General features: G+C 44.7%; 1 protein-coding gene across 1 annotated transcript in view; it reads right to left on the reverse strand.

Annotated features, from left to right (window-relative positions):
- LOC141091167 (galactose-3-O-sulfotransferase 2-like) overlaps positions 1–14,805 on the reverse strand; it is a 71,302-nt gene extending 56,497 nt beyond the window's left edge. Inside the window, exon 1 of the mRNA XM_073576584.1 lies at positions 14,689–14,805. Coding sequence (XP_073432685.1) covers positions 14,689–14,714 — 26 coding nt within the window. The 5' untranslated portion in view covers positions 14,715–14,805. The remainder of the gene's footprint in view (positions 1–14,688) is intronic.
- Between the last annotated feature and the right edge of the window lie 3,547 nt (positions 14,806–18,352).

Below are 18,352 nucleotides of genomic sequence, written 5' to 3' on the forward strand. Positions count from 1 at the left end.
CACGACGAATGGTTTGGACGGATCTGGCTGCACTAACACAGGAGCAGACATAAAACATTTTTTCAGCGTCGCAAAGGCCTCTTTTGCGAGCGAGGACCAATTTCTCACATCCGCACCTTTGCTTGTTAGATCCGTGAGAGGTTTGACCACTTGCAAAAACCCCCGGATAAATTTGCGGTAATAATTGGCGAACCCCAAGAAGCGCTGAAGACCCTTAAGATCTCAGGGTTGCACCCAATCCGCAATGGCCTGCACCTTCTTGGGGTCCATGCGAAAACCCTCACCGGATACAATTAACTCCAAAAAGGACAACTCTTGTACACAGAATACACATTTTTCCAATTTGGCATACAAATGATTTTCTCTCAGCCTTTGGAGCACAGTTCGCACATGTTCCAAATGAGAATACTTGTCGGGGGAATATATCAAAATATCATCTAAGTAGATAACGACAAAACGACCAATGAGATCCGAGAATACCACGTTGATGAAATTCTGAAATATGGCAGGGGCGTTGGTAAGACCAAACGGCATGACTAAATTTTCAAATAGTCCCTCGGTCGTGAGGAACGCGGTTTTCCATCCATCCCCCTCTCGGACTCTTATCAAATTATATGCCCCCCGAAGGTCCAGTTTAGAAAACCACTTTGCCCCTGATAGTTGGTTACATAAATCGGGAATCAACGGAAGGGGGTACGTATTCCGTACAGTAATCTGATTAAGCTCCCGGAAGTCGAGACAGGGATGTAACCCGCCATCTTTTTTCTTTACAAAAAAGAAACCTGCCGCCACAGGTGAGACTGAAGGACGTATGTGTCCCTTGCGCAGACTTTCAGTAATGTACTCCTTCATAGCCAAGCGCTCAGGACCGGACAAATTAAACAGACGGGCTTTGGGTAATTTAGCCCCTGGGACCAGCTCAATAGCGCAGTCAAAGGGTCTATGTGGCGGTAACGTCTCGGCCTCGCTTTCGGAGAATACATCTTCGAAGTCCTTCAGGCATTCCGGAATACCTTCCAGCTCGACAGATGATACAGACACAGATTTAACAGGTTCAACCAGCAGTGCGGATTTATCACATAACTCAAAATCATTAAACCCCCATTGTACAATCTCCCCCGTTTTCCAGTTAATAACTGGGTTATGGTGTTGTAACCAGGGCATGCCCAACACCAACCCTGCAGGTAGATTGTCCAGCACAAAACAACTTATGTTTTCCACATGAGTAGCGCCCACTCTGAGCGAAAACACATCAGACATAAAGCGAATTCCCTCCTTAGTGAGGGGAGATGAGTCAATGGCCATCACCTTGATCGGAACCTTGAGCCTAACTGTCCCTATCTTGCAGTGTGTGACCAATTGGGAGTCAATAAGATTAATAGATGATCCGCAGTCCACGAAGGCTGTAGAGGAAAAAGAACTACCATCCACAAACAGTTCCACAGGCAGTACTACTTTAGAAAACGAGGAAAATGGTACCTGGGGGTCTGAGCAGCCTCCCCGTTGACTACCCAGACCTAGTCGTTTCCCGCCGACCGGGTTTGAAGACAATTCGGGCACTCCCTTTTCCAATGTCCCGTTTTACCGCAGTAAAAGCATAACTGCTTGTCCTTCCGGCGTTTCCTCTCCGTATCCTTCAGGGAGAGGGCGCCTACATCCATGGGCTCAGGGGCAGTCTCTTTTCCACTGGGGAATAATGGAGTATCCACCTGCATCACCCCTCTGGCCCGCAGCCTGCGGTCCATCCGGATGGCCTGGGTCATGGCGTCCTCGAGAGAGTTAGGTGGGGGATGTAACGCCAAGGCATCCTGCAGCCGCTCGGACAAGCCTCTGCGAAAGAGTCCTCGGAGTGCGGCGTCGCTCCAAGAGACCTCTGCCGCCCAGCGGCGGAACTCAGAACAAAACCACTCAGCTGAGTGTTTCCCCTGACTGACACTCATCAACATGTCCTCTGCCAATCGCACTCGGTCATGTTCATCATAAATGTGCCCGAGGGCCTCAAAGAATGCATTCACAGACATACGTTCAGGAGCAGAGGAAGACAGTGAGAAAGCCCATGCTTGCGGAGCCCCCCGAAGTAGGGAAATAATGACCCCCACCCTCTGGAACTCATCCCCGGAGGAGCGGGGCCTTAGAGAAAAAAAAAGCTTGCATCCTTCTCTGAAAGACCTGAACTCCTTTTTATCCCCTGAGAAAAGGTCTGGTAATTTGACCAGAGATTCGGGGGATGCTAATGACACATCCCTACCCCCAGAACCAGAAGCCCCTGCATCGGCAGCCCCCTGCACAGTAACCACCAACTGTTGCTGGGTCTGGGCCATTGTGCGTTGTTCCACATTGAGCTTATGGAACATTTGGGTCAGTGCTTGACCTGATCAGACAAGGCTTGTATGGGATCCATGAGGATAACACACACTTTTTTTTTTTTTCTTCAGAAAGCAAAAAAAAACAAACTGAAACGGTCAGTTATAATGTCAAAGACACCGCACTACACTTGCTCATAGAGCCAGTGCGCGTGTCCTGAGTACAGAAGCAGTGCTAAAAGTTACCTGGGGAGCAGGGCAGCAGAGGTGACCAGGCGTGCTTCAACTATTAGTGTCAGGGTCCAGTCAGCGCTGGAAAGTAAAGAGGCATAGGACCTGCGGACACTGAAACTGAACAAGCTTGCACGGGACCTATGGTCATGTGACTGCAAGGGGGCGTGGCTTAGCGTCCTGCTTTCAGATATGACAGGACACCATACAACAACTCAGAGTCAGGCAAAACGGAGGTCACAACAGTACGAGCAAACAAGGCACAGGAGGGATAAACAGACGGGAGGTCAGACAAAGCCAAAGGTCATACACAGGATCACAGTACAGTACCAGGGATGAGACAGAGCGGATAATCAGGGCCCAGCAGAGATCAAAACCAAACAGACATAGGAGGAACCAGGCAGAATCCAAAGCGATATCCAGGGAACAGACCGAGTCATACACAGAGAATCAAGTAACCAGAACACAGCACTAACACACTCAGGGGTCACCACACAATGCCAAGGGCGAAAGTATAACTGACAGGGATGGGAACGTCCTGAGGCTATAAGAAGCCTCCCCCAGAACCAGGGAGAGGCCACAATCATAGCCCCAGGTGTGCAGGTAAGCCTGCATCGGGATCACAACCTTTAACCCCAGAAATGCCAGTCATCAGCATTGGTTCCAGACATTAACCCCACGTGTGCGAGTCAAACCCGCACTGAGATCATGACACTCCACTTTGGTTTCATCAGTCATGTTGTGCTTATTAGCCAGGACCAGTCCAGCAGAGAGTTTACATCCCCTGTCAAGTCCTGGCCTTGGGTGCTGTAATCATGACCTCTTAATGTGATTGACATCTTTTTTTTAGTGCGCCCAGTTATAGCCTCATTGCAGGACGTTGTGCCCCTGCGCATCTCCTCCTGCACTGAAGCTTTGACTTGGCGCAAAGCTTGAAAGTAAAATAGAACTACTGAGTGATGATTTCAATTATGTCTGAATGATGAATATTACTAAATAGTAATAGAATAGTACTAAGTATAAACGACTACTAATACTACAACTACTACTGTTAGTACTACTACTACTTTGCTATTACTACTACTTCTGCTATTACTATTGCTACTATGGGTCGCCCTCCCAGAGCTGTGGGGTACTCGGTACTGGGCCGGTGTCAACTGGATGTGTCACAGCAGCAGTGACCCGGTCCGTGGCCCTGGGCGCCCAATTAATAGGGGAGTTTGAATGGTGGAATGTAGTTAATGGATTAGTTCGTGACGCCACCTGTGGTGTTCGGCAAGTGAGATGTTAAGCCGACGCTGCATGCAGATCCAATGAGACTGATGGTATGGTGCAGCAAAGATGTAAAAGCTCCCCACAGGTGAAGCTGTAGTCCCAGGGCAGTGTAGATGTGGTTGGCACGGGGATGTAGCAGTGCCGGAAGGGTAGGAAGCAAAGACACAGTGGGGTGCAATTTCTGTACCTTTACTTGATAAATGCAGTCCAGGGTCCTGATTACAAATGGTACTGGAGCAGGCTAGCCTGGAAGCAGCTCAGGGATTCCCTCTCAGCAGATGGGCTGTGCAGTCTCCTTCCCTAGCGCTTATTTGAGTGAAGTACTCCTGGTACTGAGTTATACTGAAGTTCCTCCTAATTCTCTTCTGTTAGCACTCCTCGTATGGCAGACAGCTGTAGGCGCTATTCCTCTCTTGGCTCACTCCGTGCTGTTGTGCCTCCGAGTCTTAGATGGGGGTAGGGCATTTACAGCCTCCTACTCCTCTGGTGTCTGTTGCAGGACCATTAGTATCCGTACAACCATGGAGACCAGGCTCCAGTTCATGCGCTCTCACTGTGAGGGAGCTCTCTTTCCTCAGCTCAACCTCCAGCTTCTCTCCACACGTCTGCACACATGGACCTCCTCACACTAACTGACCACTCCTTCCTCCTGGCCCTCAGAGAGTGCTCCTCCCTTCAATTCCGGTTCAGAGTCCCCCCTGCTGGCCTGGAGTGAAACTGTGTTGCATACTTAGGTTAACTGCGAGAGAGACCCTTCACTGCTTCCAAGCCTGGCATTACCCTCCCTGGAGGAAGGCAAAGCCACTGTGGCGGCCAAGCTCCTGGGGGCGCCACATTCCCCCCTAGTGCATGTCAGCACTCCTGGGCTGAACAAAACATGAAAAACATATGAACAGTTAGACAATGTGAACAATTATAATTGTACAAAATTTGAAAAATGTACAAAAACCACAAGCTCCAAAAACAGTTCTATGATGACAAGTCCAAGCATCAATGTCCATGGTCCATTCCTGGGCAAATGGTGAACTATATACAGATTGGTGACCACACAAGTCCTGTGGTACAGTGTCCATAAAACAAAACTGGCAAATTCTAAAGGAAACTCTTACAGGTTACCTGTAGGCACAAAACTTGAGAACAGTTACATATATACACAATTTCAACAATTACATTTGCTTAGCGATATACGATATCTGATGTGTGGTATACCTTGTGTAGTACGGGTAGACCTGTGTAATACTGGTGTAGTGTGTAATGTACTGGATACACTACTGGTGGTTCTACATGGCACAGGGATACTAGATTGTCTGTGAACTCTTAGACTCACCATGGGCATAACAGGTTCACCACTGGCAAGGCGAGGGTTCTCTGGCTCCACTGCTGGTGTGGCATCTGCTGCCTGATTTTCCTGATCTTCAGGATTTTCTTGAGTCACATCTTCCTGTGCTACCAGTTGGGGAAATGTCAACACGGACACCACTATTGCATCATTTACTTAAGTCCAATTGGCAGGAAATTCTCCAAGTATGGTGTTGACCTATTCTTCTTCTATGGGTTGGATGTTAGCTTGTCCTTCCATTCTTTCTCTTAACTGATCAGGGCATAATTTTAAATGATCTCTCGATATTGCTGCTGAGGTTTCTCCTCAATCTTTACTAATAAGGCACACCTTGGTATTGTCAAAGCTTGAGGGTAGAACGGTATAGGGTTCAGCCTCCCACTGGTCATCCAATTTATGCAGTCTTCTCTTCCTCTTGAGAACTTGTTCTCCTGGTGAAAAGGGAACCACAGGTGCATGCTGATTGTAATGCCTTTCTTGCTTTTGTCTTGCCTGGGCTAGACTCTTTTCCACACACTCTTGTACTCTTCTGTACTGTTGCTGCCTCTCTGTATCCCAGTCAGCATCTGGCGATGTCACCTCAGGTGTAAGGACTCCCATATCCAAATCAATAGGCAGTTTACCAGGCCTCGCTCTCATTAGGTAGGCTGGAGTGCAGTTGGTGGAATTCACAGGAATGTGGTTGTAGAGGTCTACCAGATCTGGCAACTTTTCTGGCCACAGATTCCTCTCTTCCAAAGGCAAGGTCTTCAGTAGGTCAATCACTACTTGGTTCATCTTCTCACACATGCCATTGGTCTGTGGGTGATACAGTGTTGTCCGGATCTTCTTACAACCATACAAGTTGCAGAATTCCTGGAACACTTCTGCCTCAAAGGCGGGACCTTGATCTGTAAGCACTCGCTCAGGATATCCATGTGGTCTACAGAAGTGCTGTTGGAATGCTCTGGCTGCAGTCCTGGCTGTTTGATCTTTGACAGGTACAACTGCCAGGAATCTTGATTAGTGGTCCACAATGGTAAGAGCATAGATGTAGCCTGACCGGCTTGGAACCAGCTTCACATGGTCCAGGGCTAAAAACTCAAGTGACTGTTTTGTGATGATTGGCTGTAGAGGAGCTCTCTGGCTGTTTCGATCCTTTCTGCGCAGGTTACATTGTCCACACTCCCGGCACCACCTCTCAATGGCTTTCCTCATACCAGCCCAGTAGAACCTCTCCCGGAGCAATGCTTCCAACTTCTTCCATCCGAAGTGTCCAGCTACATTGTGGTATGCTTCCAGGACCATTGATGCCTCTCTCTTTGGGACTATCACCTGCCAAACCAGCTCATGAGTGCGGGCATTGATACTCCTCCGACACCGCTTTCTTTCAGAAATGAACAGCCGACCTCTTTCCTTCCACAACTGCTGGGTTTCTTCAGGAGCATTCGACTCTGGGCGTGAGTCAGCTTGTGACAGTAGCTCCTTCACCAGGTGGACTGCGGGGTCACTATCCTGAGTTTCTGCCCAGTCATGATGGGGCAATGGATTTAGGGTGACTTCTTTCAAGCCAGACCGTCTGTTTCTCACTCCTTGAGCACGTTGGGCCGCAAGTGGCCGGTGGAAAGGAGGTAACTCTATTTCTTCAAGAGCCTCAGGGTCTTCTCCTGCATCTGGCAGATTAGGCATCCTGGACAGCGCATCAGCATTGGCATTCTTGTGCCCTGCCCGGTACATGATGGTAAACACATAGTAGACAGCCGAGCCATCCACCTCTGTTCCAGTGCACCTAGTTTTGCAGTGTCCAAGTGAGTCAACGGATTGATGTCTGTGAAGATAGTAAACTTGGCTGAATCTAGGTAATGCTTGAACCTTTCAGTGACAGCCCAGACTATGGCAAGGAACTCCAGCTTGAAGGAACTGTAGTTGTCAGGGTTCCTTTCAGTGGGGCGCTTATTTGAGTGAAGTACTCCTAGTACTGAGTTACACTGAAGTTCCTCCTAATTCTCTTCTGTTAGCACTCCTCGTATGGCAGACAGCTGTAGGCGCTATTCCTCTCTTGGCTCACTCTGTGCTGTTGTGCCTCCGAGTCATAGATGGGGGTAGGGCATTTACAGCCTCCTACTCCTCTGGTGTCTGTTGCAGGACCATTAGTATCCGTACAACCGTGGAGACCAGGCTCCAGTTCATGCTCTGTCGCTGTGAGGGAGCTCTCTTTCCTCAGCTCAACCTCCAGCTTCTCTCCACACGTCTGCACATGTGGACCTCCTCACACTAACTGATCACTCCTTCCTCCTGGCCCTCAGAGAGCACTCCTCCCTTCAATTCCGGTTCAGAGTCCCCCCTGCTGGCCTGGAGTGGAACTGTGTTGCATGCATAGGTTAACTGCGAGAGAGACTCTTCACTGCTTCCAAGCCTGGCATTACCCACCCTGGAGGAAGACAAAGCCACTGTGGCGGCCATGCTCCTGGGGGCGCCACATTTACTGCTATTACTACTGTTACTACTGCTATTACTAATACTAATGCTACAACTACTGTTACTATTACTACTGCTGTTACTACTACTGCTATTACTACTACTGCCATTAATACTACTGCTAGTACTGCTATTATTATTGCTAATACTGCTATTATTAATTCTACTGTTATTACCTATATTACAACTGCTATTACTACTACTAAGGGCTCAAACTCATTTGCAAGAAAAGTGCATGCATAAAAAAATCGGATTGCACTCTGACCAATGTTATTCAGTGGGTTACATCTCATCTGCAATTTTTTTCTCTGCTGAAATCGGACTGAGAAACAAATCACAGCATGATGCTTATTGCTGCGTATCTCAGACGAGACTTGCCAACGCAAGTCAATAGATGCGAGAAAAAACTGCACAGCACTCGCACCATGCGAGTGCTGTCCGATTTGTACACACCGGTGTCCTTTGAAAAGCCGGCAATTCATGTGCTGCATACAGTAAAATCACATTGACAGGTTAGAATAGAATAGGTATATACACATAGAATATATATACTGTATACATATATATAATATATATATATATATATGTAAGTGACACACACACATATATATGTATTTATATTACATAGATAGATAGAAGAAAAGCCGGTAATTCAGCAGCTGCGGTAGTGTAAAATCACAGCAGGAGCCGACAGGATAGAAGAGATGGATTATACAGTAAAAACAAAAAGTATAGGTAGATATATACAATACATGTCAGTGACAAATAGAATTAGTACAGTGTGTGCAAATTACTGTACATGTATTTAATTAATAAAAGATTATTTTTTGGAAAAAAATGGCGTGGGCTCCCGCGCAATTTTCATAACCAGCAGAGGGAAAGCCAATGGCTGGGGGCCGATGTTTATAGCCTGGGAAGGGGGTATTACCCATGGAGCTTCCCATGCTATTAATATCAGCTCACAGCTGTATACTTAGTGTATACTTAGCCTTTACTGGCTATTAAAATAGGGGAGCCCCCCAAAAAATAATCTTGCAGCGCTGGAGTCTTGGGTTCGAATCCCACGAAGGACATCATCTGCAAGGAGTTTGTATGTTCTCCCCGTGTTTGCGTGGGATTCCTCCGGGTACTCCGGTTTCCTCCCACATTCCAAATACATACTGACAGGGAATTTAGATTGTGAGCCCCATCGGGGACAGTGATGATGATGTGTGCAAACTGTAAAGCGCTGCAAAATATGTTAGCGCTATATAAAAATAAAGATTATTATTATTATAATCAGCAAAGGCTATGCAGACAGCTGCGGGCTGATAATAGCCTAGGAAGGGTCCATGGATACTGCCCCCCCAGCTAAAAACATCAGCTCTCAGTCACCCCAGAAAAGGCGCATCTCTAAGATGCACCAATTCTGGCACTTAGCCTCACTCTTCCCACTTGCCCTGTAGCGGTGGCAAGTGGGGTAATAGTTGGGGGGGTTGATGTAACCTTTGTATTGTCTGGTGACATGAAGCCCCGTGGTTAGTAATGGAAAGGCGTCAATAATATGCCTATCCATTACTAATCCTATATTTGTATGGTAAAAAAAGACACGGCCAGAATAAAGTCCTTTAATTGACATAAGTAGAGATAGGATACACGTCACTCTGTTGGTTAAAGGTGCATGGAAAAGGATACCACTCCTTAAACCTTAAAATATAAAAGTTCCGGCACTGAAAGAATAGTATATGCAGAATATTTATTTAAACATCTGGTAATTCCAATGTCTTGTGATGTTTCGGTCTATAACTCAGACATTCCTCAGACTAGAGGCATGGAGGTATACGTGAACATGGTAAGTCCATGAACAGTAGTCGCGAGAAACGGCAAAATAGAAGCGAGTGCCTTGGGACAGAGATGGAAAGTCCCTGGTGGTATATAGTACTAGAGTGCGCAATACTGTGGATGGGCCTGGATGCTAGACCACAGAATCTAATTAATAAAAATATTGGAGAAAGAGAAACCAATCACAAACTAAAATGTTTCTATACTAATGCACAAAGCATGGGCAACAAACAAGGAGAATTGGAACTACTAACACAGGAAAAGAAATATGATGTCATTGGAATCACTGAAACTTGGTGGGATGATACACATGATTGGAATACAAGACTAGAAGGATACAACTTATTTGCAAGAAACAGACTTGATAAACGAGGAGGAGGTGTCGCATTGTATGTTAGAAACGTGTATATCTGCACAGAGATCCAAGCTTCAGAGACTGGGAGTTCTGTGGAAACTGTTTGGGTAAGAATACAAGGACAGAACAATGGAAAGGACACCATTGTAGGCATTTACTACAGGCCGCCTGTGCAAGCTGAAGATATGGATGAACTCTTTATGCATCAAATGGCTAAGTTCTCCAAAAAATATGACATAGTTGTCATGGGAGATTTCAACTATCCAGACATTTGTTGGGAATCTCTCTCAGGCAAAACTAACAGGTCAAGGAAATTCTTATCCTCTCTTGCTGACAACTTTATCTTCCAAAAGGTAGGGGAGAAAACAAGGGGAACTGCTACCTTGGATCTAATCCTTATAAACAGGGAGGAAATGGTTGAGGAGGTAAAAGTGGTTGGGACCCTAGGAGGTAGCGACCATGCTATTTTAGAATTTTGGATAACTAGAGGAGGAAGACCTGTGAAGACTCAGACGTCAAGGTTAGATTTCAGAAAGGCAGATTTTAAGGGATTCAGAAAGAGAATTGGAGGGATCCAATGGCTGGATATCCTTAAAGACAAAAATGTCCAGGAAGGATGGGAAATCTTGAAAAATGAAATTCTCAAAGCACAATTGTTAACAATTCCGAAAAGAGGGAAGAATAGGAAGCATTTAAGGAAGCTAGGATGGATGAACACAGAACTTAAGCACATGCTAAAAAGGAAGAAAAAAATGTTTATAAAATGGAAAGAGGGAGGCATATCTAAAGATGAATATAATGCTGTCTGCAGAACCTGCAGGGCACAAATCAGATTACTAAAGCTGACAATGAATGGAGGCTTGCAAGAGATGTCAAAAGCAATAATAAAGGATTTTGGGGATATGTCAAAAGTAAAAGAAAAGTCAAAGATGCTATAGGATTTTTACAGGATGAAAATGATGAAATGGTAAGACAGGATGTTGAGAAGGCCGAACTTTTAAATTCCTATTTTGCATCTGTTTTCTCTCAGAAAGGAAATGTAACATCAACTGTTCTTCACTGTCCTATTAAGGGAATAGAAGAATCCAGGATATCTATAAACAGAAAGATAGTGAGGAAACACTTAGCTAACCTAAATGAATTCAAGTCTCCAGGTCCAGATGAATTACACCCCAGAGTACTGAAGGAGATAGCAGAAGAAATTTTTGAACCCCTCTCCATAATCTTTGAAAATTCTTGGAGAACAGGAGAAGTCCCAGAAGACTGGAGAAGAGCAAATGTTGTTCCAATCTTTAAAAAGGGGAAGAAGGTGGACCCAGGCAACTATAGGCCGGTGAGTCTGACTTCTATACCAGGAAAGATCTTTGAACAAATTATTAAACAACATGTATGTCAGTACCTGGATAAGAATGAAGTGATTAAACAGAGTCAGCATGGGTTTGTAACTAATAAGTCATGTCAGACTAACTCAATTTCCTTCTATGACGGAATCACTGATTGGGTGGATCAAGGAAATGCTGTAGATATAGTATATCTTGACTTCAGTAAAGCATTTGACAAAGTATCTCATACAATCCTTATTGAAAAAATGACTAAGTATGGAATGGACAAGGAACTGTTGGGTGGATTCATAACTGGCTTAGTGATCGGACACAAAGAGTGGTCGTAAATGGCTGCACATCCAGTTGGAAGAATGTCTCAAGAGGGGTACCACAGGGCTCTGTCCTGGGCCCTGTATTGTTCAACATCTTTATCAATGATTTAGATGAAGGAATTGAGGGTAAACTGATTAAATTTGCTGATGACACAAAGCTAGGAGGGATAGCTAATACTAGAGAAGAGAGAGAGGATTCAAAAAGATATAAATAAACTGGAGAAGTGGGCAGCAACTAACAGAATGGTTTTTAACAGGGAAAAATGCAAAGTACTACATCTGGGCAATAAAAATGAAAAAAGCATATACAGAATGGGAGGAATAGGCCTAAGCAACAGCACATGTGAAAAAGATTTGGGTATACTAATAGATCACAGACTGAATATGAATCAACAGTGTGATGCAGCAGCAAAAAGGCAAATGCAATTCTAGGATGTATTAACAGAAGCATACAGTCTAGATCACGTGAAGTCATTATTTCCCTCTACTCCTCTTTGGTCAGACCTCATCTGGAATATTGTGTCCAGTTTTGGGCACCACATTTTAAAAAAGACATCAACAAACTGGAGCAAGTTCAGAAAAGAGCAACCAGAATGTTGACCGGTCTGCAAACCTTGTCTTATGAGGAATGGTTGCAGGATTTGGGATTGTTTAGTTTGCAAAAGCGAAGACTGAGAGGAGACTTAATAGCTGTCTACAAATATCTAAAGGGCTGTCACATTGTAGAAGGATCAACTTTATTCTCATTTGCACAAGGAAAGACTAGAAGCAATGGGATGAAACTGAATGGGAGGAGACACAGATTAGATATTAGAAAAAACTTTTTGACAGTTAGAGTGATCAATGAGTGAAACAAGCTGCCACGAGAAGTGGTGAGTTCTCCTTCAATGGAAGTCTTCAAACAGAGGCTGGACAGACATCTGACTGGGATGATTTAGCGAATCCTGCTTTGAGCAGGGGGTTGGACAAGATGGCCCAGGAGGTCCCTTCCAACTCTACGATTCTATGATTCTATGTCCCAAGGCACTCGCTTCTATAGGAGAATCTTGCCATTTCTCATGACTACTTTTCATGGACTTACCATGTTCACATATACGTCCATGCCTCTAGTCTGAGAAAGGTCTGAGTTATAGACCGAAACGTCACAAGACATTGGGTTTACCGGATGTTTAAATAAATTTTATGCATATACTATTCTTTGAGTGCCAGAACTTTTATATTATATTAATTGAAATAAGACTAAACACAGTTTTACATTTTTATTATTATGCCTAATTCCAGGGAAGCCCTCGATCTCCTGTATTAAAATTAAAATAAAAAAGCAACAATATACCATACCTTTCTGTCATTCTGTCCCACGCTGTAATCCATGTCTGGGGAATATACAGTTTTCAACCTGGACGGTGCCAAGATGCGACCATCCCGGCTGAAAACCACTGGTGAATGAGATGCTTGTAGCGCAGCTTCAATGACTAGCGGTGACGCGGCCTGATGGGAGAGTTAGGAGCAGAGGCGAGTGGCTGTGGCGCCGACGCTAGTGATGAGGAAGATTACGAGCGGGCTGGGCAGAGTGGTGGCAGCGCTAGTTTTGAGGAGATGGCACACGTGCCTACTGGGAGGGCTCTGCGTGCCCCCTCTGGCACACATGCAATAGTTTCGCCACCACTACTGTAAGGTATAGTGTTGTAAGATAGCTAGTGTCAGGTATATGTATATATTTGGTAACAGGATAAGTTAGGAGTTAATCTTTGGGACTAGCCAATAGTTGGAGAGTTTAGGGTCAGGAAAAAGTGACTGCTTCCTGTTAGTTGGGGGATAGAGTTTTGGAGTGCAATGTGATCAGAGCTGAAAAAGAGTGACTCTGAGTGAACGGAGAGTAAGAAGAAGGAATAGTGTGATCTTGAAGCAAATGGTTTATAAAGAGACATAGTTGCTTTCCGGAGACTAGGAGATGGGACCTAGCCATGAGACTTTGAGTTTGGAACGCAAAAGGTAACAGGCCTTAGCAGGACTGAGACGGAGACTAGTGAAGTGTCCTGAGCGGTAGATCCAAGGTGACAGTAGTGGAAGAAATACGATACAGAACGGCTAACCTAGGAAAGGGGACTTCTGACTCAGGACAGTGGCGTGGCATTAAAACTGGCATGTGAAGTAGGGAGAAACAGTGTCCCTTCAAAACCCTGGAGTACACTACAGAGGAAGGATGCTGTGGGGAATAATGCTTCATTCTGTAAAGGAAACGTCCATAAGACTTTGTATCCATTATCCTTGTATATAACCATTACCAAGTTATCATTCAGTAAAGAGTTTATTATGGAGTAGTGGTCTTCCACCTTAAACTGTGCAACATCTGGTCCTGGCCAGCCCACACAACAGTGGCAACATGTAGCCTGCACTGACGTAAGGCCCTCACAGCGCAAGTTGATACACCCAGCCAGGACCCTCACTTTCATGTAACTTGTCGGGGCGCTGAAGATGAGTGCCTCGCCCATGGCTACAGCCTTGCGCCACATTACATATGAATGGAAGCAACAACTGTTCATACCAAAAGCAAAATCTGCAGATCTTAACATATGTCAATCCATAAATCATTCTAAATGATACAAATGATATTAAGACTTTATTCTGAGAAAAGGACCCAAAGTGTTCATATCAAAGAGCCCATGATGTAGAAAAGTTAGGAGTCACTGGCATACAGTTTATATAGATACTAGTAACCAAACTGCAGTCAGAAATTCAAAAACTTGCCGCTCCTAGAATCACCACCTCGTATAGATAGGATATGTAATGAATGTCTGATCGCTAGGGGTTTCACCTCTGAGACACCTCCGATTCCAAGAGCGGGAGGCACCTACCAATTACGTGAAAAAATAGGGCTCCTGGCTATATCTGTCAGTCTAACAGGTTTTAAGTAGAATAACAATGGTCAAAGGTAACTGCAAATCAAATTAAACAGGGTAAGGGACCCCTGTAATCATTATTAGTGGGGGTCCCAGCAGTAGTACCCTCCCCGAGATCAGCCCCAAGCTGTCTTGCATATGGCAAGGATCACAGACAGTTTTTCTGCAAAAAACTAGACTAGATTTCAAAAGATAAGACAAGATTTATATCTGCTGACTCGGTAACATTTATCATTGTCTTTCCCATAGAATAGGAAGGTAATATAGTATAAAATACAACAAAACTCAGGATATATTCATCCCAAACCTGTAAAGTTCCATTTACACCATGCTCATGTTTCCTGTGTACTTACCAGTACTGCCATCTCAGCACGAACATCTTACTTATAGGGCCAGCAGCGAACACGTACTAACCCTAAGTGCACATCAGGGATCACTGAACCACGTGTTACTTCTCTACCTGTTCTCTCCTCTGGAGTTTTGTCTGCACAATGCATTTTAATGGGCCTTTGCTGTGCCCTCCCCAGTGCTCACACCACTCCTCCTGCTCCAGTGTAGTAATACAGGTGATAACTGCTGACTGGAGCAATACTGTCTCCAACAGTGCTGCACCAGAGTTAGGGTGAATATTCAATATGTTCAGTGCATTTCCCGTGTAGGAATACCAAGTATTAGAGCAACAGAAAGGGAAAATCTGTCTTTTTTTTTTGCTTTTTTGGAAGGAAACAAGACCCACAGTGCAAACATTTTACAGGAACCAGACTGCATTGTCTTATTCTTGTGAAAATTTTCATCCATCAAATAAATATCAAGACCATTATTGGTAACCCTTAAGATCTGTCCATTTTTCAGTTTAGTTTTTTCCCCTTTTTCTTACAAGAGACCTAATAGACACATTTCATTATTGTATTTGCGCTTGTTTTTTGTCAATTTTATTTTAGCTATATTCATCTTTCCATTTACACCTTTGTTAAAGTCTACTATATGTGTTCTCTAATGTGGGCACAGTTTATGGTATCCAGAGCTTTTTGCCTGATACGCTATTTATGATTTTTTTTAATAACTAATTTTTTTTTCATTTTATAAAATATAACAATCAGGAATAAGACAAGTCAGTCACGATTCGACTTGCATATTATAGAATCAGAAAGAATGGAGAACTATGAAAATGAATTCTTGGGAGATGTTTCCCCCTAGTGGCATCTAAATATGTTGCTTAAAGGGAATCTGTCACCCCATTTTTCGACTATGAGCTGCCGGCACGGACATCGGGGGCTTATCTACAGCATTCTGTAATGCTGTAGATAAGCCTCCGATGTAACCTGAAAGAGAAGAAAAAGGAGTTATATTAGACTCACCCAGGGGCGGTCCGGGTCCAATGAGTGTAGCGGTCTGGTGACGTCCTCTTCTTTGCTGCCTGTCGTGGCCCTGTTGAGGGCAGAGCAGAGTCTTGCAGTGCGCAGGCGCCGGGAGAGGTCCAGCGCCTGCGCACTGCAGTATTCTGCTCTACCCTCAACAGGGCAGAGCAGTGCGCCTGTGCCGGAGCCACGACAGGCAGCAAAGAAGAGGACGTCACCGTTAGAAGATGGGAGGCGCCAGACAGCAACACCCATCGGACCTAGACTGGACCGCCCCCGGTGAGTATAATATAATTCCTTTTTCTTCTCTTTCAGGCTGTGCACACGTTGTGGATGCTCCCGTGGATTTTTCCGCACAAAAGAAGCGCAGCTCTTGGCAGAAAGCACAGGCGCGTTTTTTGCCGCATTTTTGCCGCATTTTTGCCGCAGATTTGACGCGGTTTTTCAGGGCGGTTTTGTATGCGTTTTTGTAAGCTAAATAAAGATGTGTTATTTAACAAAAAAAAAAAGATTTGTGATGTCATTTCTGTCCAACCTCCTCTTTTACATTTGTCCAACCCACATTCCATTCCATTACACACACAGATAGATAGATAAATATGGGATAGATAGATAGATAGATATGGGATAGATAGTGTGAGGTAGCGCTGTCATTTAAGTAGGGGATCACTCGCTTGGCAGCTAATAAATCAGATCCGGCACAGGTTTTCCATCAAGTCATAACAGTCCATGCAGTTTATTAGGCATCATAAACCCATAGAAGCAACAAAAATTCATATAAACGGCATAGCGTCCATGACAGAGCTTCACTCTGTTAGCAGTGTCCAAAACGCAGGCTTTTCAGCCTCACAGTTATATCTCACCCCATCAGGGTTCTCTCATGGCTGCTTCTCCATACTGCAGACATTCATTCCCTCCAGGGAACTCTCAGGCACTTGCAGCCATTACACACAGCGTTCACTTGCTGTCAGAAGGCAGCCCCATCTCTCTCAGACGGGACCTTCCACACTGGACCAACCAGGTCCCAGCATTCACCACATGTGACCTACCCTGGCCACATTATATGGTCCATAGCCATGCCCACCGGGTCACATGACTCTGACCTCATCACAGGTCCTTCAAACACTCACACTCTTTACAACAGTGTTCTTTAAACACACCCCCTGGGTGGGTTTGTAGGTAACTGGCCCGCCCATCTCCCTAGTTACCTGGAGACTTCTCCCTGTCACATTAAAGCAGCACCTCAGCAGTATCACTGCTGATCAACACATAAGTCTCCATGTCACAGCCACCCACTTTGAGATACATAATGGCCATTCAGTATTCTGCCATTCATCCTTTCTCCTGGGACATCCACACAGCGCCCCCTAGCGGACACAGTGGTTACTACACCACAATAGATAGATAGATAGATAGATGGATGATAGATAAATATGGGATAGATGGATGATAGATAAATATGGGATAGATAGATAAATATGGGATAGATAGATAGATGATAGATAGATAAATATGGGATAGATAGATGATAGATAGATAAATATGGGATAGATAGATAGATAAATATGGGATTGATAGATGGATGATAGATAGATAAATATGGGATAGATAGTTAGATATAGATATAAGGATATATCTATCTATCTATCCATAGATATATCCATAGATATCTATAGATATTTCCATAGATATATCTATATATATAGCCATATATATTAAAAATAAAATAAAAAAAAATGGCGTGGGCTCCCACGCAATTTTCTGCGTTAGAGGGGGAAAGTCGATGACTGGGAGCCAATATTTGTAGCCTGGGAAGGGGGTAATACCCATGGCCTCTTCCCAGGCTATGAATATCAGCCCGCAGCTGTCTGCATAGCCTTTGCTGGCTATTAAAATAGGGGGACCCCCCCAAAAAATGATGTGGGGTCCCCCTATATTTTATAGCCAGAAAGGCTACACAGACAGCTGCGGGCTGATATTCATAGCCTAGGAAGGGGCCATGGATATTGGCCCCCCTGGCTACAAATACCAGCCCGTAGCCATCCCAGAAATGGCGCATCTCTAAGATGCGCCAATTCTGGCACTTAGCCCCTCTCTTCCCACTCCCGTGTAGCGGTTGATATGGGGTAATATAAGGGGTTAATGTCACCTTGTTAATAATGGAGAGGTGTCAATAAGACACCGATCCATTATTAATCTTATATTAATAAAGGGTTAAAAAAACACACACATAAGAATAAAGTCTTTTAATGAAATAAAACACAACACGGTTTTCATCTTTTTATTTAACTCCCAGATCCAAGCGACGCCCTCGTCTCCTAGAAAAAAATGAAAAATAATAAACCAACCGTATACTCCCTGCCCGACGCAGTCCAATTAATGACAAGAGTCCCACGACGATCTTCCCTATAGAACAGTGATATCAGGTGATGTCACTGCTCTATGGGGCCTCCCAGTGATGAACTGACAGGAGACAATACCTCCTTCTGTCCATCACTGAGGTTACCTGAGTTCAGAGTCTCACTTTAGAATTAGGGTTAGCATCAGGGTTATGGGACCTCTTTCCCGGCGGAGCCCCTGGCTGTTCTCCACGGGAGATCGTCATGGGACCCTCGATATTATTTGGACTACGGCGGAGAGGTGAGTATAGGTTGGTTTA

Source organism: Dendrobates tinctorius, unplaced genomic scaffold (assembly GCF_039654945.1).
Source record: "Dendrobates tinctorius isolate UK_male_01 unplaced genomic scaffold, ASM3965494v1 ptg000049l, whole genome shotgun sequence".
NCBI lineage: Eukaryota > Metazoa > Chordata > Amphibia > Anura > Dendrobatidae > Dendrobates > Dendrobates tinctorius.